Source organism: Perna viridis, chromosome 9 (genome assembly GCF_037379345.1).
Source record: "Perna viridis isolate PV_CMFRI_1.1 ecotype Kerala chromosome 9, ASM3737934v1, whole genome shotgun sequence".
Taxonomy (NCBI): Eukaryota; Metazoa; Mollusca; class Bivalvia; order Mytilida; family Mytilidae; genus Perna; species Perna viridis.
In genome coordinates this window covers 39,799,695-39,825,042 of record NC_142453.1, presented here as the reverse complement: position 1 = coordinate 39,825,042, position 25,348 = coordinate 39,799,695, and the positions used below count along the sequence as shown (strand labels likewise).

The following is a 25,348-nucleotide window of genomic DNA, read 5'->3' as shown; positions in this document are numbered from 1 at the left end:
TAGTAAAGAACTGAAGAGTGTGATTTTATCATTTCGCGACGTAATGGAAACTCATAACTGCTCTAAAATGTATATAATGTAAATACAAGTATATTCTGTGATATTCTAGTTGACAATACTTGCAATCTATATAAATAACTTCATGAACAAGAACTAACAAAAAAACAACAAGCATCACAAAATCAAAAGCAGATATTAATTAAATTTTCTTCCTCGTTTTCCAGATATATGTTATTCGCTGACACACGACGTTTGTCACATCGATATATTTACATTACTGTTAATGTTTCATATTCCGAAAATAGTTTTTATCGAAACTTTTAAACTGTCATGTGTTCTGTTTTAATTTACGTTTTACGGCATTAAATACATTCACACTTTTGGGGTATTCTACTGAGGTAGATATAAATGTTATACATGTAATGGTCATTATTAAGCTGCATTAATTTACTTTATTTCCATTGAATGACGTAGAAGTTACATGTACAAAACGACGGATGAGTCGCAGATTTTGTTCTTTTGGATTACTAAATACAGCCTTTGAACCGATTTGACGGATCGATGACCGTTGACCGGTGACCGATCTGATTGCAGTTTCGTTATGCAAAATTACGTAAGATCTGCTCAATATAAAAGAAATGTAAAATAAAAGTATGAATGAATGTTCAAATCTATTACATATGTAAATATGTGTAAAATTGACAAATAAAAGAATAAAAACCGTAGAATACAGTAACCGCTCTGTGGTCACGTGATGCGATCACCGGTTTAATGGATCGGTTTGTCGAAACGATGACTGACCGGAAACTGATCAGTGACCGATGACCGATCTCAATTTTTGTTGCACGGATCGGTTCAGGTACTGTACGCTAATATATAGACATACCTGGGTAGTAAAAGACTGAAACCCTTTCATTAATCGAAGTGTCTTTAAAGTTAATTACAGGTAATATTCAAGTCATCTTTAATAAGTTGTTTTAATGTAACATAGAACTGGTTAAAGTTCGAGAATACTCCGATGTCGGCATCAATTGAAATCGGATGAAAATAAATAATTGACTACAAAGTTTGAAATCGGAAGGTTTTTAAAAGCAAACACAGGATGTTTAATGTCCATAAATCAACACATAATCTTCCGAAAGCGAATGAAAAATATCTAAGAATTAACAAAACTCCGTAAGAAGTAAACAATTTCTTACTTCGATCAGCAACGTAAAACAATACAGAAATCTACGAACTTCAATCAACTCCCGACAACTTAAATACTTTCCGATGATCATTTGGGGTTTGAGCTACTGGGGTCAGACTTTTGACTTTTATCAGTCGTTATGCATGGAACTTAAACATTCTTTCACTGTTTTCATTTGGAAAATTCGGAGATGCAGATGTGCTAACTACAATGTCAGAGCAATGTGTTTGTCCTCAGAGATGGATGGGACGCTACGGTGCTGAAAAACAACTTAACTTATTTAACACTTTGTATATTTTTATTGTTATAGAACAGTTGCATTTTGCCTATTTATTTAAATTTAACTGCAAATCAAGTAAGTACTAAACGGTTTTGAACATATACATATAAATGCCATAAAATGATTACCTTAGGCATCGATTTCAATACAAATTTTGGGGTGAAGGATAACAAATCTTTGAAATAAAAGAGTAGCACATGCGTCCATTGATATATGTGTTCCATAGAACATTGTTGTATTGGTACGAGGTTGCACGATGTCAAGTATCTTATAACAGATAAAAGGTTGCTGACTTCGTGTGATGGTCACATTGTGAAACTTGTATATTTAGTTATTTATTTTTTTTTTTATAAATACTTCTACAAGTAAATAGGACTACTTTAAAAATCTTATTATGGTATGTTAAAATTCTTAATGTGAAATTCCAATACATTTCTAGTGCTTATCTAGAATATAATTATTCATTGTTTGTGTTTGTAAATCTAACAGTATTTACATGCAGGTTCTTGAAGATAAAGAATTTACACTTTTATAACTCAAATATTTTTTTCTTCTGTATCTTTAATGTTAATTAATATACAATTTTTTTTTCACGCGAATCTGTTGCACACGGTTTAGCAATTCTTTGCACATTAATACAGTAATGAAACAACTTTTAAACTTTTCCGTTCTATGAAGAAATAACCTCAATTACGTCGTGCACAATAAATAACCTACGTAGCGGGTTATTTTAAACTGTGCACCACGCATGTTGAGATTATTTAAAAAAAAATAACAGTCCTCGTAATTCATTACGATTACAACATTAAATGATCGATCATAAAAATCGTGGATGACATCACAGTCATTACACAATTTGGTCTATGAGATAATAAATGAAAGTTTTGATCCAATCAGAAACCATGAGGCTGACTTTATAGCTGATCTGATCAGAAAGAAAAAATATCGTTTGGCTAGATCCTTCAATCTCAGTTTTCGCTATATGATGACGTATTATCTTCAAACAATCCTATTTTCGGGGATTTGATACATCGCATCTACTCAAAAGAACTTGAGATAAAGGATACTACAGACACTGTGAAGTCAGCCTCATATTTTGATCTACACTTAGAAATCAATGGTAAGGGAAAACTATTGACCAAACTTTACGACAAACGTGATGACTTTTCATTCAGAATTGTCAACTTTCCTTTCATCTAAGGCAACATCCCTTCGGCTCCTGCGTATGGAGTATTCATATCACAACGCATACGTTATGCCAGAGCTTGCCGAAACTACGCATACTTTTTGTATCGCGCTAGAACTTTAACAAATAGGCTTCTTGAACAGGGTAATGTTGCTACAAGATTGAAGTCATCATTACAGAAGTTTTATGGTCGTTATCATGAACTCGTGGATCGTTATGGTGTATCCATCAGCACCATGAAAACTGATTTATTCAACGGATCATAGTTTTCCTTTCTTTGTTTGTCTACCCCGGACTTGACTTTTTATGAGCAACTCGGCGGGTGTTTCTAGAAAAGCAGAGGACGCTTACCCTACCGGTGCACCTGGTCCATGCTCCCAGTTTTTAGTGGAGTCCGAGTTTACTTTTGTTACTTCGTATGAATGATTTTAGTTACTTTATGTTCTTTGTTGTGTATGTATGTGTTCCATGTCTGGTCTTTGTCCCTGGATTACATTCTTTTGATTACCCTATAATCTTGGTTCACTTGATTACTCTTTTGTCCGGGACTAAATTATAAACACGTGTTTTTTTGTTTTTTTTGGCGTTTACTGGGCCATGTTTTTTTGGTTTTTTGTTTTCCAGTCAACAAGACAAATGTACGAACATTTGAAAATGAAGTGCAAAAAAGCAACTGACTCATTTTAATTTTTTTTTCATATAGCTTAAAATATAAAGAAAGATATTAGATGAAAAATACATTTACATTTACGTGCATATCAACACTAAATGTTCATATCTATGTGTTATCATTTAATACGACACGGTCTAGCCCATAGATTTCAACAAATATCTTCGTATCATACTATTCCTTATGTTTCAGAATGTGTTGAGAGATTTTACCAGATCAAGACTGAAAGTAACTGTTCAGGGGTATGTCAGTGTTCAAAGAAATGGTTCAGTTGCAACACTACTTCAGGAAAGTATGAATGTAATTCTCCGGCACAATGTAAAGCGTATTCCAATAAGAATATTTTTAGGTAAAACAACCATTCTGATTATGGCATTTACACCAGAGAAAGAATGAGGAAATTGCAGTTTATACGTAATACATTATTCGCTTCATATTGTTTTAGTAGGAAATAATCTACTTTAAATCTACTCACTATGTTTTTTTTTTTGTTTTTTGTTTTTGTTTTTTTGTTTTTTTTTGTATTTTTTGTTTTTTTTTTTTTTTGTTTGTTTTTGTTTTGTTTTTTTTTTAAACTGGCAAGTTTAGCAACATATAATTTGTATATGTATGGACTAAAAAGTCCTTAAAGCTTTTCTTTCAATTAAAAGTGAATAACAAATCGAGCATTAGCAATCGAGAAAAAAAACCTTGAGCGTCGAATAAAAAGGGTAAACGAAAATGCCGAACCGTACATCAAATGCTTACACCTAAGACCAATGAAAAACTCTTTAAAATGAAGCAATTTAAAATGCTCCAGAATGTTGAGACGTTCCTGCTTCTACAGAAAACATCCGCTCCGCTGCTCATTACAGGTTAACTTATAAAAGACATCTACATGCTTGATGGTTGATAGTCATATTGAGACCACACACTCCGTATAACCATGTTATGGTTACAACTGTAGATATTTATAGATTAATATTCTTGTCTGTTGGCAACACATCCCCGTTTCAATTCAAATTCATTAGTTGCGTAATTTTCTTAAACACATGTAAGTATTTGTCGCATTTTTTTTCAGAGAATCTATTTTGTAGCATTATTAACAGTTTCTGGACTATTTGTTATTGCTGCAGCAGGAATGATTTTTCTTTATCTACGGCGGCAATTTTATTTAAGGCAAACTTCCCAACAAACTGAAAATAACAACCATCACACTTACCATTAAGTCAATCTATATGATGAAATACAGGAAGAAATACCAGACAGTCATATTCTGGATCTAACACAACAAAGAGCACGGTTTCTACCATCTGTTGGTGTAGAGATAACTCAAACTTCTGGTGGTAACCTTGCACCATATCTAACACTTACTAACAAACGGAATGATTATTTGAGTCCATACTCAGTAATTTGTCATGACCACCGGACCCAGAAGAAACGTTCTAATAGCTGCAATGATATTAATACACGTTGTATCAAAAATAAGCGTACATCTTGTTGAAGAATCCTGAATGACTGTTTGTTGTTTGTTATTTTTGTTCGATTTTTGTTTTTGTTTTTGTTTTTTTTATTGCACATGGAAGAATCTGTTTGATTCTTTTTCTCACTTCGAGTTGTTTTTTAAAACAATATTGTTTACAAAATTTCAAACACAGATTCGATATCCGTGATGATTGTTGTTTTCATTCCGAAACAGACACTTTTCTTGGTATATTTCGTGACGAAAGGTGAAATAGAATTACTATATACTATATACTTCATTTTTGCTCCATATTTCACTTGTGCTCTTGGAACCGGAAACTTCATGTTAAAAAAAATTTCTACAAACGTTTGTTTTTTGTTTTGTTTTGTTTTTTTTATCCTTTTTACGTTATCTTTGATACCAACTTGGTGTCCCTTTTAATTGCCTTGAATACAATTAATTTTGTATAAGATGTAAGCATGTATTCATAAAAAAGTCAAACTCAAAGACACGTAACAGACATATGTACTATAAATCCGGCATACTCCTTTTGTTATCACCAAAAAACTTGTATTTTAAATATAGGCATAACAATTTGCTGTGTTGATACAAAATATGTTCTTTTTTCAATATATATGTACTGATTTACCAAAATGTTGATAAAGAATAAAAATGAGCTTTGATTGATAGTCAGGCCACAAATAGAACCAAGTATTCAATCAGATTACTTTAAATGTATAAAATAACCAGGACATTGCCACAATTAAAAATCAAATTAATTTGCGTTATTAATGGATATTTACAGGAAATAATAAGGTTTTATACAAGGAAACATTAATACATTGTTGTGATGAATAAGGTCAAGTTTTCATTTGTGAAAGGTTGATTTATATCTTTGAAAAAAAAACTCTTGATTATGACCCAAACTATTGGGTAAATTATTAATATTTCATACTTTCGTTCAAACTCTTTTTATCCTATTCTTCATAAAAGAAAAATAAAGTTAAATATGATGACACTGACAAAATATGTTGTGTTTAGAGCAACTAAAAATGTGGTCACATCAAAAGCATGTTGATTCCAAACTTTATTTAAATTAATACATTACAAACGCAAAACATACTATTTCTGTACTGATTCATGTTAGTACTGATTTGACAACCTACACAGCATTTCTTCTCTGTGTTAAATAAATGTACACACTTACAATCTATACAGTCTCTGGAATGACTACGCATTTTATAAAACCATTGTATTAACCTTTTTAACAGTATTTGAAAAGAAATACTATTTCTAATGAACATGTGATTTGAATAAAATTATTTCTGTTTGTTTTTGTATTGAATATGATTTACTTCAGGGAAATACTACTCTAGCGTTTCTAATTTTATGTGTTTTAAATCAAACGATTTGCAGGAACTAACATCTGATGAAACATAAGAACATTTTAATAAAAAATGTACCGTCATGCCATGAAAACCTATATCTAAAAGTTCATTAACCACAAATAAAACTTGGTGCAAAAAGGTCAAATGAACCCACCTAGTACATTTTTACATGTAAGCTGGAGACAAAATACAAAAGATTATACACCTGTATTTTGATACGGTTGACCATACTGTATTGTTGCATAAACTGGAAATGTTTGGTGTAAGTTAAAATAGTTTAAAATGGTTTAATTCATGGTATACAGAAAGCAATGTGTTGGTTTGAATGGTATTTTATCAGAAGTAAGTATTACTGTAGGTGTTTTACATAGATCTATCCTTTGACGCCTGTTTCTTTAAATGTTATTTGTCAATGACTATAGATTGTTTAGTTCATTCACATGCAACTATTTATGCTTATGATACATCACAAGATGTTGCTGATCAATGTGAAAATATAATTGACAGAAAAAAAATGAAGATGTTGTAAATGAACTCAGTGCATGCTTATTTGGAATTAAAAAAAAATGCTGAAAAATGTTTATTTGCATAGTTGATATTGTACAAGAAACTGTTAAAATATCTTAGAAGTTTAATGTCTACAAAAGCTCTACTTAAAGTATACAATACTTTTTTGTCCCCACATTTTAATTATTGTACTGTGTAGGCCATTTAATAAAGTGTACGTAATGTACTACAAAATAACTACACTTTACTTCAGCTTTTACTTCGTAACATGAACTTTTATGCTTGTGACTATTAGGTACAAAAAAGTAGTTGTTCACTGGACAGTGCTACATTGTCACCATCACTGCAGTGTAAAAAGGTAAGTATTGAGATTTATGATGATTTGAGCTTTAAACCAAACTGATGATTTTACTTTCCATAGTGCATACTCTCATTGATTCAATCTAAATAAAAAAAACTCAATTAAAAAAGTCATACCATTAAAATAAAAACTAATACAGTGACAGGTATAATGTTAATCATTCCGAAACAAACACTTTTCTGAGTATATTTAGTTCAAAAGAACTTTATCACTATTGTTAAAATCTTCCTGGTAGTTATCAATGTGCAAACTTTGTATTTTGCTTCATATTTCAGTTGTACTGTTAGAACCGGGAAATAAGAATCTCGCTAAAAAATCTTTAGTAGTATTATAAACCTATTTTGCGTCCTTTTTACGTCATCTTTTAAATAAACATGGTTTCCCTTTTAATTGCCCTGATTACAAGTAAATTTCTATGAGTTTAAGATGTAAACATGTATTCATCATTAAAACAATCTCAAAGACAAGCAACAAACATATGTACTATACTCGACGTCACATACAGCACATTTTAAAATTAAAGTTCTACTTTTTAAACCGTTGTCTCTCTTTTATTAAATCTGAAGATAGTTCGCATTTATGCATGACGCGTTAGTACCAACGAGTCGCTTATTGGCTTAAATCGTGCGTAACAAATCCTTACGGGAAATCCCATACTATTTTCCGCCATGTTGGTTTCTACGGGACGATTTGTTTACAAACAAAGTTCGTAAGTTCCCGTCGAACTCCGGTGACAATTGTCTGCTTGATGAACTTCTCAGTATTGTACGTTGTTCGCGTAAAATGAATCCGAGATATCCGAACCTACGCCGAAATGCATTCTGGGTTCTTCGGTTTTTGGACAAACCAATTAAACGTAAAAAACATCTCCTGGCAACCTGATCACTGTAAACATAGCCGACTTGTAACAATGTAAATATTGGGACCGAGAATTAAAATCTCACCGGAATTTAACGATTCAATGTTTAGGGAGAAGCCGTTTGGCTAAACGAACGAGCAAGTCTTTTAATACAATTTAAACGACGGTAGGTGTGAATAAAGAAACTATTTTTATTCAAATTTTAACAGTATCTTATTTATGTGACGCCGAGTATAGTAAATCCGGCATACAACCTTTGTCATCATCAAAGTTCTTGTCTTATAATTATGATTACGATCAAATAATGGACGTTAAATATATGTTCTGATTTACCAAAATGATAATAAAAGGTAAAACAATCATGATAGTCAGGCCACAAATAGACCCAAACCCTCAACCAAATTACTTGAAATGTATAAAGTAGCAAGAAAATTTTCACGAAAGAGATCAAATATACTACATGTTCAACTATCATTAGAAAGTGTAATTTGTCGTTGTTGACAGGAAATAATTTAGTTTTATACGCGGAAACAATTTATAATTTGTCGTGAGGAATAAGGTCAAGTATTCATATCAGCAATGCTAGTTTATCAAAAACAATCTCTCTTGCTGGTGACCCTATTGGAAATAGTATTGATGTTGTATACTTTTTTCTCATATATTCATTAAGGAAACAAAAAAAAGTTTTATGACACTGAAAAAAATATGTTGTGTTAACAAGCAACTACAAATGTAGTTCCTCTAAAATGTGTTGAATTGGAACTACTTTTAAATGAACACTTCAAATACAAACATAATATTTTAACATATATAACTGGCATGTCAACCATTACATGCAAAGCATGTCTACACTGTGTATAATAACTGTATAACACTTACAAAAACAACAGTCAAAGGAAAGACTACATCTTTTATCAAACTATCGAAACAATATTTTAAAAGAAGTTATACAATTTCCAATATATGATTTGAATGAAAAATATCTTAATTTAAACAAGATATGTTACGACTTCTAGTAGAGTTGTACAGTCTAAATTCTCTGTAGTAAATACAGACAATTATAACTACTCAAGGGTTTGGAATTTTGTGATTAAATCATGATTTAGGGGAACTAGTATCTCATGAAAGGTGGTAGCATTTTGATAAACAAAAATGTACAGGCATGTCACGAAAGCCTGTATAAATGTCTATAAAATTAAATTATATTTATTGTAAATAGGTCAAATAATCCCACATATTGCATTTGGAAGCTTGAGACAAAATACAAAAGATATATTTATTTTCTGGATTATACATCTGTATTGATCCCCATTTTTCTCGTCGTCTTTTTTTATTATATGATCTCGGGTTGTTATAATTATCATAGTTTATCATATGGATCCATTTTGAAATATCAAAAAATATGCAACAAAATATGTCACTGAATTCCATTTAATTGCATAAATAGCCAAGACAATAGTTACACCAGGCGTCGGTTTCACAAAAAGTCGTAAGTGTGAAATTGATCGTAAATCATGACGTCAGAATGCTATTTTAGTTTATGACGTCATTACTTACGATCAACTTTACACTTCCGACTTTTTGTGAAATCGAGACCAGGACGTCATATTTCAATTGCATTAAACTTAAGTTTAAACATAGGTTTTCAGATGTACAATTATTCCTACAACTTGAATAGGCTGTGATCATGGACTACAAATATCAAATCTGATGTTATACTGTTATTATTGTCTAAAACATAGTACAATATGTACATGTAAGGAAAATAAATGTTATGTTGCTTTAGTTTAATGTAATAACGTCACAAATGTGTTATAATTATACGTCAGTTAACGAAGACTGCAAAAATGTGAATTTTCTTGTTCATTCCTAACCGATTTAGATCAATTTACACACCATGAAGTACATTCGTATTTTTAACATAATATATTAAACGTATTATCTATATCATAATGAATATAATCATTAAGTATTACGTTGTTTCTAGGTTGTGATCAGAATTAACATAAACGTGACGCCATTCTTCATTGTGCGGCTGAAACTTTTCGTGGAGTAATGTAGGTAACTATTGGATAATCTTTTTTTATACTATTCGATTTGATTCGTTCGTGTTTCGGTTTCATTGTTCTGTTTTTTTCGTTATCTTTCCTGCTATGGATTATGTGTACATTCGAGTTATAATAGATAAAGATCGCCCAATGTCTAAAAATATACAGGTTACATGTTCATGCCGTATATCATAGCATTGAAAAAAAAACCAACCAACCAAAAAGCATGTAACAAATGAAACGAAGGAACAAATTATATACAAATTAACAATCAATGCTCTTAACATTGTTCTCAAAACTCCTCTATTTCACAATAAACGTCCTCTGTGGCCTCACTGATGCTTGCACCGTTGCGAGCCTCTACATTGTCATCAATACTTGAAGTGACGGTGGTAGTGTCCTGATTGTTACTGCCGTGTCCGGTTGGAACAACTTCCATCCGAGTTTGATCTTTGACCTTCCTTGTTAGACAAATAGATCTCATAACGACCTCTTTTACTTTGATTACAACCACGACAAGGACAACTAGTCCAGTAACAGCTGCTGTCATTAGAATGTATACAGTAGTCAACGATGACTTATCTTCAAAGTGTAAAAAAAAGAGTTAGTTTACACAAAAATATGAAACAACTGAAAACAATGTTAAATTAGAGTCTGAAATTTAAGTCTAGTTCATTCTGATTATTTTCGGGACACTTAATACATAACCGTTCAAAGTTTTGATATATTTTTATAGATATGAAACATTAACAGTAAAATGAATGTGTCGATGTGACAAAACGTCGTGTGTCAGCGAATATCTAGTTTTAAAAACTATGTTTTCTAATTGAAAATACAACTGAGTGACCTAACATATATCTGGAAAACAAGATCATAAGGTTGTGAGTGTCATAAATTTAAAAATAAAAAGGCTAAATTAATATCTGCTTTTTATTTTGTGTTGCTTGTTGTTTTTGTTTGTTAGTTCTTTTTCATAAAGATATTTATATATTGCAAGTAGTGTCAACTGGAATATCAAAGAATATACTTTAATTTACATTATATGCGTTGTAGAGCAGTTATGACTTTGCATTTCGTCGCCAAATTATTAAATCACACAATTTAGTATTCAGTTCTTTACTAAACAACAAATATAAGGTACATGAATATCATGCTTTTAAATAATTTACCTTCATAATTTTCATGAGAGTCCACTTCACCATCGGTACATCTACCGGTTATTGATTCACAAATACCATCAGTATTACAGACACAAGTCTGGGAGCAGTTTGATCCATACCTTCCTTTATCACATCCTAAGGAATGAAAAACAAAATAAGACTTAGTCGGTAAATTTTAATTTTCGGAATTTGTGTTCGTATATCAGTTCAACGAACTCGTGAAAAACGTCTGCTGCAGATTCCTGTGAAATCTTGGTATATTAATTAACATTATATATGAGGATAACAAGCAAAAAATATGTTGTAACGTGACTACATTGTATTGGAGACAATGTGACACTAAGAAAACACTTGAAATGCATATCTGTATTTTCTTACAAAGTTCATGTATTTCAAATCTTAATTTAAATGATAAGCTTTTAGAGATATATTTATTCACCTGCTAAACGAAAAATTTAATAGAAAAAATAAAATATTTGTATTATATTAACTTAGCAACCTGTATTGTGTATATTAGGTCCATGGGAATGGAGCAATGCTGAACACAGTATAACATTCGATTACCAATAATTTCGAATTCAGAATAATATTAATAAGATTATCCATATAATTCACATATGTTAGTGAACAATATAATAAAAAACACATTAGCCCTTTTTGTACAAAGATTATTCCCTCATTCCAACTAGAAATGGTACCGAAAACGAATTTACTATGTACTGGAACTTGTTTTATAAGTAGACTTCATGTAACTGTTCTGTTATTGTAAATATAGATAATATGTAAACTGACTGTCGGTGCAAAAGCGTCCCGTCCATCCAGGAGGACAGATACACTGCCCAGACATTGGATGACAGCCTGCATTGTTCGCACAGATGCACTCTTGCTGACATTCATCTCCGTATTTCCCAACTGGACACACTGAAAGAATGTTTAAGATTTATATATAACGACAGATCCGCAATAGTGATTAAAGTAAAGTATAGTACGCATGTACAAGTATGATATATATTAGCGTATTTGGTAATTCAAAATAACAATATCTTCGACTTATCGGTCTTTATGTAATATTTGATTCAGTAAAAAAGGTTAGTATGTGTAGTTCAATAATTATCATAGCATGTTTAACTGTATGTTCTTTAAGCCTTAGTGGAACACACAAAAGTTCATTCGATCGTCTTCATGATATGTTTATGCCGTAAAGATTAAATGTAAACTTAAAAAAAAAAAACAATTATTATTGTTTACATAAAGTAAAAAATCATCACGTCTTTAAACTCAGAACATACACGTATATAACATTATAAACTTACCTGAAGAACAATTTTCTCCAGTAAATCCGGCATTACACACACAACCACGTTCTGGTTCACAATGTTGTGTTTGGCTACATGTACATGTCCTGGAACACTTAGGTCCGAACTTCCCTGGTATACATGGGTTCTCACAGTTTCTACCATATTTACCAGGTGGACATTCTAGAAAAGAACACAATTATGATTATACGATTATACCTATACAATCTGGACGGTATACAACTATATATTTCTGTTTAGTACTGGATTGGTCCATTCAAACAAGAAGAACGATATCAACACATAAATATGTGATGTTGTATGCTGATATCTAAATTCTTCAAAAAGTTTCTTCTTAATATGTTTGAGTGAGGAGCATATGCTTGTTCCATTAACTTCTTTTACAGCTATTCATCACTTCAATGTATACCTTCTAGATTTCATTGAAATGCCTGATTTGGTCATTAAACAATTATCCTTAAAACTGATATTCATGTAAATGCTTTTACATGTAACAAAGTAGCATCGTAGTTCATCAATGTATTGGTTGCAGCGCCAGGTCTAGCCGTAAAACAATTTAATTCAGATTTAATTCAAAATACACTATAATTATAGTTTCAATATCAACTAACTTCGTGTGTTTTTGTTATCAATATTGGCTTTTCATAACTGTACTATCGAGTTATCTGTTGGCTGCTCGTTGTTTTTATCTTACACTTAATTACATAATATCATCTTTTGAAATATCTGTTTTAAAAGTTACCTTGGCATTTGTCATTCTTTTTGAAGTAATCTGGACAACACTCAATTGCTAATGAGGTTCCATTGACGCTGAAAAAGGATGACGTGATTACACCATTTGTGTCGGTGAAGGTTGTATCATACGAATTACAAAAAAGACACTTCGACAGAAATATAGAAATATGAAATAATAATAAAATTAATGATAATAATAAGACTAAATATAGTAAATCTGTAATGAAAAAGACAGCCACATACCCACAGAGATGTAAATACTAAACCAATTACAAATAGGATGAAGGGATTGCTTATATTTAACATTAGAGATTGTTAAAATGTGTATTTTTGAAATGAAAATTGGAACAGGTAAAATATCTCTTAATAAGTATAAAATAACATATTTTGACTTTGCTATGCAATGTGTAATCTAAATTTTATATTTAAAAATATTGCTGGTTGAAGAAAATTGTAATTTTCGTTCATGCACTATTTCAAAAATCATTGATATATTTGCGCTCACAACTTTTGAAATTTAATGTGTTAACTTTTGCATTTTTGATTATCCCCCTTTGAAAATATTCTGACACCATTAGAGTATCGCTCGCTAACAAACGGAAATTTTGGTATCTTGTATATGAAGATAAAATTAAGTGATTTGCATAGCACGAAAGAAGGACGTTATATGTAAAATTTAGCATATTAAGAATGTTGATATATCGTCTCTTCGGTTGAGTAGACCACGTACAAACAAATATTCAAATATGAACAAAAGAACAACAACAATAATTATAATAATAAGTAAGGTAACAAAACATTAAACTTTAAAATTATAAACATTATTTGCATAAAAAGCGCTTTTATAGTGGGCCATGGTATAATTTATCTATTACTTACTTTAAAGTTCCAAACAGTTTCCTAGGGCACACATTTGGTCCATTGGGGTCTAGAAACGAACATATCCGAAATAACACCAATATGTTAAATAACACATGTGTCATCATCTATGCTAGAAACGAGTGCATGTATGAAATCATTGAAAATTTTGCACAAAACTATTCACAAATATACATATATACTTTAAAATTTAAATTCCATTTAGTTCGCAAGCCAAATGTAAAATATAGCAAATAAATTTCATTTACCCTGAAATAGTACTATTGATTTCTGTCAAATGTTTCCTGTTTTTGTTTTTATAAAAAGCGTTATGACGTTTGTAAAAAAAATGGCACCTAATTCTAAAGTCCTTAAGCAGAATGTCATCTGGTTCGTGTTTGTGTTTTCTGCTTTTGTCATATATATTATAACGTATCGGTCCCTCATTGTTGCTTATTAGTTATTAGTCATTTGAATTTTAAACGTAAATGTGAAGCATGATCAACATGTACATATAACACAGTCCAATGTATCCGTTTTAGTGATTCTGTTACTGTTGAAAGTTTTTATCTAATTTCAATGTTAAAAGTAGTTTAATTGTCATCCTAAAGAAAGAGTGTACAAAGTAAATCGGATAAGCAGATCTTGCATGATGTTAAACCCTCCTATTTCACGTACATAATGCCCCTATCACCATCTCAAACATCAATACACACAATAATTGATTGTTTGACCATTATAATTAAATCTTATGCTATATTGTTACATTGTCTATCTGAGTTTACTGAGAGCAATTTTGAGAAAAATATATATATATGTCTATATGGATAATGTGAATACCGAATAAAAAACTTATCACAGCGTCAACAAATGAACAATCGTAAGTATAATCCGATAATAGTCTAACAATATCAATGTGAAAAATATATAGAGAGTGATCATATACTTTAGCTTTGTACGGAGTTTCCTTGGAAATATTTGTATTTTGTATATTTTCGTCACAGTAACACTTTGTCACCTAAAGTTTTGAGTAAACGTGAGTGAATTTAGTAAACGTAAAAGTTAATATTACTACTATCACAAAAAATTAACAGACGGTGCAAGCAATAGACAACTATTCAATATATTTATCGAATAAGAGTGACGATAATTATTAAACATTTGTTTATACATAACTAAATCATTCGTGAAAGAAGTTTTAGGCAAACATAAGTAGAAAAGAAATAAATGCAAAATAAGAAAGAGAAAAAACAAAATAAAAAACGAAAAGAAGAAAACAAATAAAGAAAGACGAAAAATCAAAACGCATTCATTGCGACTCATTTACTTTTGTTACTTTGCATGTATGATTTTAGTTACTTTATGTTCTTTGTTGTGCATGTCTGCTTTCTATGTCTGGTCTTTGTCCCTGGATTACATTCTTTTGATTACCGCTATAACCTTGGTTCCCTTCATTACTCTTACATTGTTAACTTTGAACTTTTTTCCACTGGAGTACATATATCAGTATTTCTGTCAAACATTGATGTTCCGTTAAAGAAACGATCCTAATTTGTTCCTCACACTCAATAGCAGGAAATGGAATTTGTTGATTTTGAACATTCAATGGCTCCAGCTGGGTGTATAGCAAATCAAGAGAATAATCGAACGTGGCACCAGTAAGTATTAATTAGCTGACTTCATTCGTATTCCTGTCTCATGCATTAATTAATAGCACTGTTAATGTATACAGCTGTAGTATTTGTATCTTTCGAATCTTTTCATGTATTTTTCGTCTTCAGTCAATACAAACATATTTCTCGAGATAATTATAAGAAATAAACAATACGTTCTGTGATCTTTTACATGTATATCTTTTTCACTGTAGTAAGTCTAATGTCTCTTGGTGATCGAATGCCCATGGTTTTATGTCCCATTGAAAAAAAACGATCCTTTTGTTACTCCTAATCCAATTGTACATTAAGCAGTAACAGTTTAAGCAATTAAAAAAATTAGAGCAATGAATGCGTTTTGATTTTTCGTCTTTCTTTATTTGTTTTCTTCTTTTCGTTTTTTATTTTGTTTTTTCTCTTTCTTATTTTGCATTTATTTCTTTTCTACTTATGTTTGCCTAAAACTTCTTTCACGAATGAATTAGTTATGTATAAACAAATGTTTAATAATTATCGTCACTCTTATTCGATAAATATATTGAATAGTTGTCTATTGCTTGCACCGTCTGTTAATTTTTTGTGATAGTAGTAATATTAACTTTTACGTTTACTTAATTCACTCACGTTTACTCAAAACTTTAGGTGACAAAGTGTTACTGTGACGAAAATATACAAAATACAAATATTTCCAAGGAAACTCCGTACAAAGCTAAAGTATATGATCACTCTCTATATATTTTTCACATTGATATTGTTAGACTATTATCGGATTATACTTACGATTGTTCATTTGTTGACGCTGTGATAAGTTTTTATTCGGTATTCACATTATCCATATAGACATATATATATATTTTTCTCAAAATTGCTCTCAGTAAACTCAGATAGACAATGTAACAATATAGCATAGGATTTAATTATAATGGTCAAACAATCAATTATTGTGTGTATTGATGTTTGAGATGGTGATAGGGGCATTATGTACGTGAAATGGGAGGGTTTAACATCATGCAAGATCTGCTTATCCGATTTACTTTGTACACTCTTTCTTTAGGATGACAATTAAACTGCTTTTAACATTGAAATTAGATAAAAACTTTCAACAGTAACAGAATCACTAAAACGGATACATTGGACTGTGTTATATGTACATGTTGATCATGCTTCACATTTACGTTTAAAATTCAAATGACTAATAACTAATAAGCAACAATGAGGGACCGATACGTTATAATATATATGACAAAAGCAGAAAACACAAACACGAACCAGATGACATTCTGCTTAAGGACTTTAGAATTAGGTGCCATTTTTTTTACAAACGTCATAACGCTTTTTATAAAAACAAAAACAGGAAACATTTGATAGAAATCAATAGTACTATTTCAGGGTAAATGAAATTTATTTGCTATATTTTACATTTGGCTTGCGAACTAAATGGAATTTAAATTTTAAAGTATATATGTATATTTGTGAACAGTTTTGTGCAAAATTTTCAATGATTTCATACATGCACTCGTTTCTAGCATAGATGATGACACATGTGTTATTTAACATATTGGTGTTATTTCGGATATGTTCGTTTCTAGACCCCAATGGACCAAATGTGTGCCCTAGGAAACTGTTTGGAACTTTAAAGTAAGTAATAGATAAATTATACCATGGCCCACTATAAAAGCGCTTTTTATGCAAATAATGTTTATAATTTTAAAGTTTAATGTTTTGTTACCTTACTTATTATTATAATTATTGTTGTTGTTCTTTTGTTCATATTTGAATATTTGTTTGTACGTGGTCTACTCAACCGAAGAGACGATATATCAACATTCTTAATATGCTAAATTTTACATATAACGTCCTTCTTTCGTGCTATGCAAATCACTTAATTTTATCTTCATATACAAGATACCAAAATCTCCGTTTGTTAGCGAGCGATACTCTAATGGTGTCAGAATATTTTCAAAGGGGGATAATCAAAACTGCAAAAGTTAACACATTAAATTTCAAAAGTTGTGAGCGCAAATATATCAATGATTTTTGAAATAGTGCATGAACGAAAATTACAATTTTCTTCAACCAGCAATATTTTTAAATATAAAATTTAGATTACACATTGCATAGCAAAGTCAAAATATGTTATTTTATACTTATTAAGAGATATTTTGCCTGTTCCAATTTTCATTTCAAAAATACACATTTTAACAATCTCTAATGTTAAATATAAGCAATCCCTTCATCCTATTTGTAATTGGTTTAGTATTTACATCTCTGTGGGTATGTGGCTGTCTTTTTCATTACAGATTTACTATATTTAGTCTTATTATTATCATTAATTTTATTATTATTTCATATTTCTATATTTCTGTCGAAGTGTCTTTTTTGTAATTCGTATGATACAACCTTCACCGACACAAATGGTGTAATCACGTCATCCTTTTTCAGCGTCAATGGAACCTCATTAGCAATTGAGTGTTGTCCAGATTACTTCGAAAAGAATGACAAATGCCAAGGTAACTTTTAAAACAGATATTTCAAAAGATGATATTATGTAATTAAGTGTAAGATAAAAACAACGAGCAGCCAACAGATAACTCGATAGTACAGTTATGAAAAGCCAATATTGATAACAAAAACACACGAAGTTAGTTGATATTGAAACTATAATTATAGTGTATTTTGAATTAAATCTGAATTAAATTGGTTTACGGCTAGACCTGGCGCTGCAACCAATACATTGATGAACTACGATGCTACTTTGTTACATGTAAAAGCATTTACATGAATATCAGTTTTAAGGATAATTGTTTAATGACCAAATCAGGCATTTCAATGAAATCTAGAAGGTATACATTGAAGTGATGAATAGCTGTAAAAGAAGTTAATGGAACAAGCATATGCTCCCCACTCAAACATATTAAGAAGAAACTTTTTGAAGAATTTAGATATCAGCATACAACATCACATATTTATGTGTTGATATCGTTCTTCTTGTTTGAGTGGACCAATCCAGTACTAAACAGAAATATATAGTTGTATACCGTCCAGAATGTATAGGTATAATCGTATAATCATAATTGTGTTCTTTTCTAGAATGTCCACCTGGTAAATATGGTAGAAACTGTGAGAACCCATGTATACCAGGGAAGTTCGGACCTAAGTGTTCCAGGACATGTACATGTAGCCAAACACAACATTGTGAACCAGAACGTGGTTGTGTGTGTAATGCCGGATTTACTGGAGAAAATTGTTCTTCAGGTAAGTTTATAATGTTATATACGTGTATGTTCTGAGTTTAAAGACGTGATGATTTTTTACTTTATGTCAACAATAATAATTGTTTTTTTTTAAGTTTACATTTAATCTTTACGGCATAAACATATCATGAAGACGATCGAATGAACTTTTGTGTGTTCCACTAAGGCTTAAAGAACATATAGTTAAACATGCTATGATAATTATTGAACTACACATACTAACCTTTTTTACTGAATCAAATATTACATAAAGACCGATAAGTCGAAGATATTGTTATTTTGAATTACCAAATACGCTAATATATATCATACTTGTACATGCGTACTATACTTTACTTTAATCACTATTGCGGATCTGTCGTTATATATAAATCTTAAACATTCTTTCAGTGTGTCCAGTTGGGAAATACGGAGATGAATGTCAGCAAGAGTGCATCTGTGCGAACAATGCAGGCTGTCATCCAATGTCTGGGCAGTGTATCTGTCCTCCTGGATGGACGGGACGCTTTTGCACCGACAGTCAGTTTACATATTATCTATATTTACAATAACAGAACAGTTGCATGAAGTCTACTTAAAAAACAAGTTCCAGTACATAGTAAATTCGTTTTCGGTACCATTTCTAGTTGGAATGAGAAAATAATCTTTGTACAAAAAGCGCTAATGTGTTTTTTTATTATATTGTTCACTAACATATGTGAATTATATGGATAATCTTATTAATATTATTCTAAATTCGAAATTATTGGTAATCGAATGTTATATTGTGTGCAGCATTGCTCCATTCTCATGGGCCTAATATACACAATACAGGTTGCTAAGTTAATATAATACAAATATTTTGTTTTTTCTTTAAAATTTTTCGTTTAGCAGGTGAATAAATATATCTCTAAAAGCTTATCATTTAAATTTATATTTGAAATACATGAACTTTGTGAGAAAATACAGATATGCATTTCCAGTTTTTTCTTAGTGTCACATTGTCTCCAATACAATGTAGTCACGTTACAACACATTTTTTTGCTCGTTATCCTCATATATAATGTTAATTAATATACCAAAATTTCACAGGAATCTGCAGCAGACGTTTTTCACAAGTTCGTTGAACTAATATACGAACACAAATTCCGAAAATTAAAATTTACCGACTTTTCTAAGTCTTATTTTGTTTTTCATTCCTTAGGATGTGATAAAAGAATGTATGGATCAAACTGTTCCCAGACTTGTGTCTGTAATACTGATGGTATTTGTGAATCAATAACCGGTAGATGTACCGATGGTGAAGTGGAGTCTCATGAAAATTATGAAGATAAATTATTTAAAAGCATGATATTCATGTCCCTTATATTTGTCAAGTTGTTTAGTAAAGAACTGAATACTACAGTGTGTGATTTTATAATTTGGCGACGAAATGCAAAGTCATCAAACTTCTCTACAACGCATATAATGTAAATTAAAGTATATTCTGTGATATTCCAGTTGACACTACTTGCAATATATAAATGTCTTTATGAAAAAGAACTAACAAACAAAAACAACAAGTTACACAAAATCAAAAGCAGATATTAATTTAGCCATTTTATTTTTAAATTTATGACACTCATAACCTTATGACCTTGTTTTCCAGATATATGTTAGGTCACTCATTTGTATTTTCAAAGAGAAAACATAGTTTTTAAAACTAGATATTCGCTGACACACGACGTTTTGTCACATCGACACATTCACTTTACTATTAATGTTTCATATCTATAAAAATATATCAAAACTTTGAACGGTTATGTATTAAGTGTCCCGAAAATAATCAGAATGAACTAGACTTAAAAACCAGACTCTAATTTAACATTGTTTTCAGTCGTTTCATATTTTTGTGTTAACTAACTCTCTTTTTTACACTTTGAAGATAAGTCATCGTTGACTACTGTATACATTCTAATGACAGCAGCTGTTACTGGACTAGTTGTCCTTGTCGTGGTGGTAATCCAAGTAAAAGAGGTCGTTATGAGATCTATTCGTCTAACAAGGAAGGTCAAAGATCAAACTCGGATGGAAGTTGTTCCAACCGGACACGGCAGTAACAATCAGGACACTACCACCGTCACTTCAAGTATTGATGACAATGTAGAGGCTCGAAACTGTGCAAGCATCAGTGAGGCCACAGAGGACGTTTATTGTGACATAGAGGAGTTTTGAGAACAATGCTAAGAGAATTGATTGTTAATTTGTATATAATTTGTTCCTTCGTTTCATTTGTTACATGCTTTTTGGTTGGTTGGTTTTTTGTTCAATGCTATGATATACTGCATGAACATGTAACCAGTATATTGTTAGACATTGGACGATCTTTATCTATTATAACTCGAATATACACATAATCCATGGCAGGAAAGATAACGAAAAAACAGAACAATGAAACCGAAACACGAATGAATCAAATAAAATAGTATAAAAAAAGGATTATCCAATAGTTACCTACATTACTCCACGAAAAGTTTCAGCCGCACAATGAAGAATGGCGTCACGTTTATGTCAAAGAATTCTGATCACAACCTAGAAACAACGTCATACTTAATGATTATATTCATTATGATATAGATAACACGTTTAATATATTATGTTAAAAATATGAGTGTACTTCATGGTGTGTAAATTGATCTAAAGCGCTTAGAAATGAACAAGAAAATTTACATTTTTGCAGTCTTCGTTAACTGACGTATAATTATAACACAATTGTGACGTCATTACATTAAACTAAAGCAACATAACATTTATTTTCTTTACATGTACATATTGTACTATGTTTTAGACAATAATAACAGTATTACATCAGATTTGATATTTGTAGTCCATGATCACAGCCTATTCAAGTTGTAGGAATAATGGTACATCTGAAAACCTATGTTTAAACTTAAGTTTAATGCAATTGAAATATGACGTCCTGGTCTCAATTTCACAAAAAGTCGGAAGTGTAAAGTTGATCGTAAGTAAACTAAAATAGCATTCTGACGTCATGATTTACGATTACGATCAATTTCACACTTACGACTTTTTGTGAAACCGACGCCTGGTGTAACTATTGTCTTGGCTATTTATGCAATTAAATGGAATTCAGTGACATATTTTTTGTACATTTTTTGATATTTCAAAATGGATCCATGTGATAAACTATGATAATTATAACAACCCGAGATCATATAATAAAAAAAGACGACGAGAAAAATTGGGATCAATACAGATGTATAATCCAGAATATAAATATATCTTTTGTATTTTGTCTCAAGCTTCCAAATGCAATATGTGGGATTATTTGACCTATTTACAATAAATTTAATTTTATTTTATGGACATTTATACAGGCTTTCATGACATGCCTGTACATTTTTGTTTATCAAAATGCTACCACGTTTCATCCGATACTAGTTTCCCTAAATCATATGATTTAAATCACAAAATTCCAAACCCTTGCGTAGTTATAATTGTCTGTTTTTACCACAGAGAATTTATACTGTACAACTCTACTAGAAGTCGTAACATATCTTCTTTAAATTTAGATATATTTCATTCAAATCATATATTGGAACTTGTACAATTTCTTTTAAAATATTGTTTCGATAGTTTGATAAAAGATGTAGTCTTTCCTTTGACTGTTGTTTTTGTAAGTGTTATACAGTTATTATACACAGTGTAGACATGCTTTGCATGTAATGGTTGACATGTCAGTTATTTATGTTAAAATATTATGTTTGTATTTGAAAAGTGTTCATTTAAAAGTAGTTCCAATTCAACACGTTTTAGAGGAACTACATGTGTAGTTGCTTGTTCACACAACATATTTTTTCAGTGTCATAAAATTTTACTATTTTTTTTTTGTTTCCTTAATGAATATATAAGAAAAAGTATACAACATCAATACTATTTCCAATAGGGTCACCAGCAAGAGAGATTGTTTTTGATAAACTAGCATTGCTGATATGAATACTTGACCTTATTTCTCACGACAAATTATATATTGTTTCCGCGTATAAAACTAAATTATTTCCTGTCAACAACTACAAATTACACTTTCTAATATGACAGTTGAACATATAGTTTATTTGATCTCTTTTGTGAAAATTTTCTTGCTACTTTATACATTTCAAGTAATATGGTTGAGGGTTTGGTTCTATTTGTGGCTTGACTATCATGATTTTTTTACCTTTTATTATCATTTTGGTAAATCAGAACATATATTTAACGTCCATTATTTGATCGTAATCATAATTATAAGACAAGAACTTTGATGATGACAAAGGTTGTATGCCGGATTTACTATATTCGGCGTCACATAAATAAGATACTGTTAAAATTTGAATAAAAATATTTTCAACGACTTTATTGACAACTTCCGTCGTTTAAATTGTATTAAAAGACATACTCGTTCGTTTAGCCAAACCGCTTCTCCCTAAACATTGAATCGTTAAATTCAGGTGAGATTTTAATTCTCGGTCCCAATATTTACATTGTTACAAGTCGGCTATGTTTACAGTGATCGGGTCGCTAGGAGTTGTTTTTTTACGTTTAATTGGTTTGTCCAAAAACCGAAGAACCCAGAATGCATTTCGGCGTAAGTTCGGATATCTCGGATTTATTTTACGCGAACAACATACAATACTGAGAAGTTGATCAAGCAGACAATTGTCACCGGAGTTCGACGGGAACTTACGAACTTTGTTTGTAAACAAATCGTCCCGGGATTTCCCGTAAGGATTTGTTACGCACGATTTAAGCCAATAAGCGACTCGTTGGTACTAACACGTCATGCATATATGCGAACTATCTTCAGATTAAATAAAAGAGAGACAACTCTAGCGGTAAGTCGCGAAATATACTCAGAAAAGTGTTTGTTTCGGAATGATTAACATTATACCCGTCACTGTTAACCATGATAGTATTAGTTTTTATTTATTTATTGAGTTTTTTTATTTAGATTGAATCAATGAGAGTATGCACTATGGAAAGTAAAATCATCAGTTTGGCTTAAAGCTCAAATCATCATAAATCTCAATACTTACCTTTTTACACTGCAATGATGGTGACAATGTAGCACTGTCCAGTGAACAACTACTTTTTTGTACCTAATAGTCACATGCATAAAAGTTCATGTTACGAAGTAAAAGCTGAAGTAAAGTGTAGTTATTTTGTAGTACATTACGTACACTTTATGAGTTGGCCCACACAGTACAATAATTAAAATGTGGGGACAAAAAAGTATTGTATACTTTAAGTAGAGCTTTTGTAGACATTAAACTTCTAAGATATTTTAACAGTTTCTTGTACAATATCTACTATGCAAATAAACATTTTTCAGCATATTTTTTAAATTCCAAATAAGCATGCACTGAGTTCATTTACAACATCTTCATTTTTTTCTGTCAATTATATTTTCACATTGATCAGCAACATCTTGTGATGTATCATAAGCATAAATAGTTGCATGTGAATGAACTAAACAATCTATAGTCATTGACAAATAACATTTAAAGAAACAGGCGTCAAAGGATAGATCTATGTAAAACACCTACAGTAATACTTACTTCTGATAAAATACCATTCAAACCAACACATTGCTTTCTGTATACAATGAATTAAACCATTTCAAACTATTTTAACTTACACCAAACATTTCCAGTTTATGCAACAATACAGTATCAAAATACAGGTGTATAATCCAGAAAATATATATATCTTTTGTATTTTGTCTCCAGCTTACATGTAAAAATGTACTAGGTGGGTTCATTTGACCTTTTTGCACCAAGTTTTATTTGTGGTTAATGAACTTTTAGATATAGGTTTTCATGGCATGACGGTACATTTTTTATTAAAATGTTCTTATGTTTCATCAGATGTTAGTTCCTGCAAATCGTTTGATTTAAAACACATAAAATTAGAAACGCTAGAGTAGTATTTCCCTGAAGTAAATCATATTCAATACAAAAACAAACAGAAATAACTTTATTCAAATCACATGTTCATTGGAAATAGTATTTTTTTTCAAATACTGTTAAAAAGGTTAATACAGTGGTTTTATAAAATGTGTAGTCGTTCTAGAGACTGTATAGATTGTAAGTGTTGTACATTTATTTAACACAGAGAAGAAATGCTGTGTAGGTTGTCACATCAGTACTAACATGAATCAGTACAGAAATAGTATGTTTTGTGTTTGTAATGTATTAATTTAAATAAAGCTTGGAATCAACATGCTTTTGATGTGACCACATTTTTAGTTGCTATAAACACAACATATTTTGTCAGTGTCATCAAATTTAACTTTATTTTTCTTTTATGAAGAATAGGATAAAAAGAGTTTGAACGAAAGTATGAAATATTAATAATTTACCCAATAGTTTGGGTCATAATCAAGAGTTTTTTTTCAAAGATATAAATCAACATTTCACAAATGAA

The 25,348-nt window shown here is 30.7% G+C and overlaps 2 protein-coding genes across 4 annotated transcripts; one reads left to right on the top strand and one right to left on the bottom strand.

The window, feature by feature from the left end:
• Positions 1 to 5,843: 5,843 nt before the first annotated feature.
• LOC148608479 (uncharacterized) lies at positions 5,844 to 14,288 on the bottom strand. The gene is made up of 6 exons (XM_088545342.1): positions 14,023 to 14,288; positions 13,151 to 13,218; positions 12,406 to 12,570; positions 11,885 to 12,013; positions 11,102 to 11,227; positions 5,844 to 10,514 (listed from the first exon to the last, which is right to left on the bottom strand). The coding sequence occupies exons 1-6, from the start codon at positions 14,127 to 14,129 to the stop codon at positions 10,225 to 10,227; spliced, it is 885 nt and encodes a 294-aa protein (XP_088401468.1). The 5' UTR covers positions 14,130 to 14,288; the 3' UTR covers positions 5,844 to 10,224.
• Positions 14,289 to 17,030: 2,742 nt separating this feature from the next.
• On the top strand, positions 17,031 to 25,142 carry LOC148608478 (uncharacterized). 3 transcript variants are annotated; one of them, XM_088545429.1, is made up of 6 exons: positions 17,031 to 17,291; positions 18,096 to 18,163; positions 18,744 to 18,908; positions 19,298 to 19,426; positions 20,091 to 20,355; positions 20,811 to 20,939. In XM_088545429.1, the coding sequence occupies exons 1-6, from the start codon at positions 17,185 to 17,187 to the stop codon at positions 20,812 to 20,814; spliced, it is 738 nt and encodes a 245-aa protein (XP_088401555.1). In that variant the 5' UTR covers positions 17,031 to 17,184; the 3' UTR covers positions 20,815 to 20,939. The 3 variants fall into 3 exon arrangements, with proteins under 3 accessions (XP_088401555.1, XP_088401554.1, XP_088401553.1); XM_088545428.1 differs by having other exon boundaries at positions 17,032 to 17,291; positions 20,091 to 20,150; positions 20,811 to 25,142; XM_088545427.1 differs by having other exon boundaries at positions 17,032 to 17,291; positions 20,091 to 20,220; positions 20,815 to 25,142.
• The last annotated feature ends 206 nt before the right edge of the window (positions 25,143 to 25,348 follow it).

Bases quoted from the DNA above. Each gene is read 5' to 3' on its own strand.
- LOC148608478 (XM_088545427.1), top strand. From the start codon at position 17,185: ATGATGACACATGTGTTATTTAACATATTGGTGTTATTTCGGATATGT. The intron at 18,164-18,743 runs GTAACTTTTAAA...GTTCTTTTCTAG, and splicing joins AAAGAATGACAAATGCCAAG to AATGTCCACCTGGTAAATAT. The intron at 20,221-20,814 runs ATTATTTAAAAG...CTTTGAAGATAA, and splicing joins CATGAAAATTATGAAGATAA to GTCATCGTTGACTACTGTAT.
- LOC148608479 (XM_088545342.1), bottom strand. From the start codon at position 14,129: ATGATGACACATGTGTTATTTAACATATTGGTGTTATTTCGGATATGT. The intron at 13,219-14,022 runs GTAAGTAATAGA...ATCCTTTTTCAG, and splicing joins AAACTGTTTGGAACTTTAAA to CGTCAATGGAACCTCATTAG. The intron at 11,228-11,884 runs GTCAGTTTACAT...TTCATTCCTTAG, and splicing joins GGGACGCTTTTGCACCGACA to GATGTGATAAAGGAAGGTAT.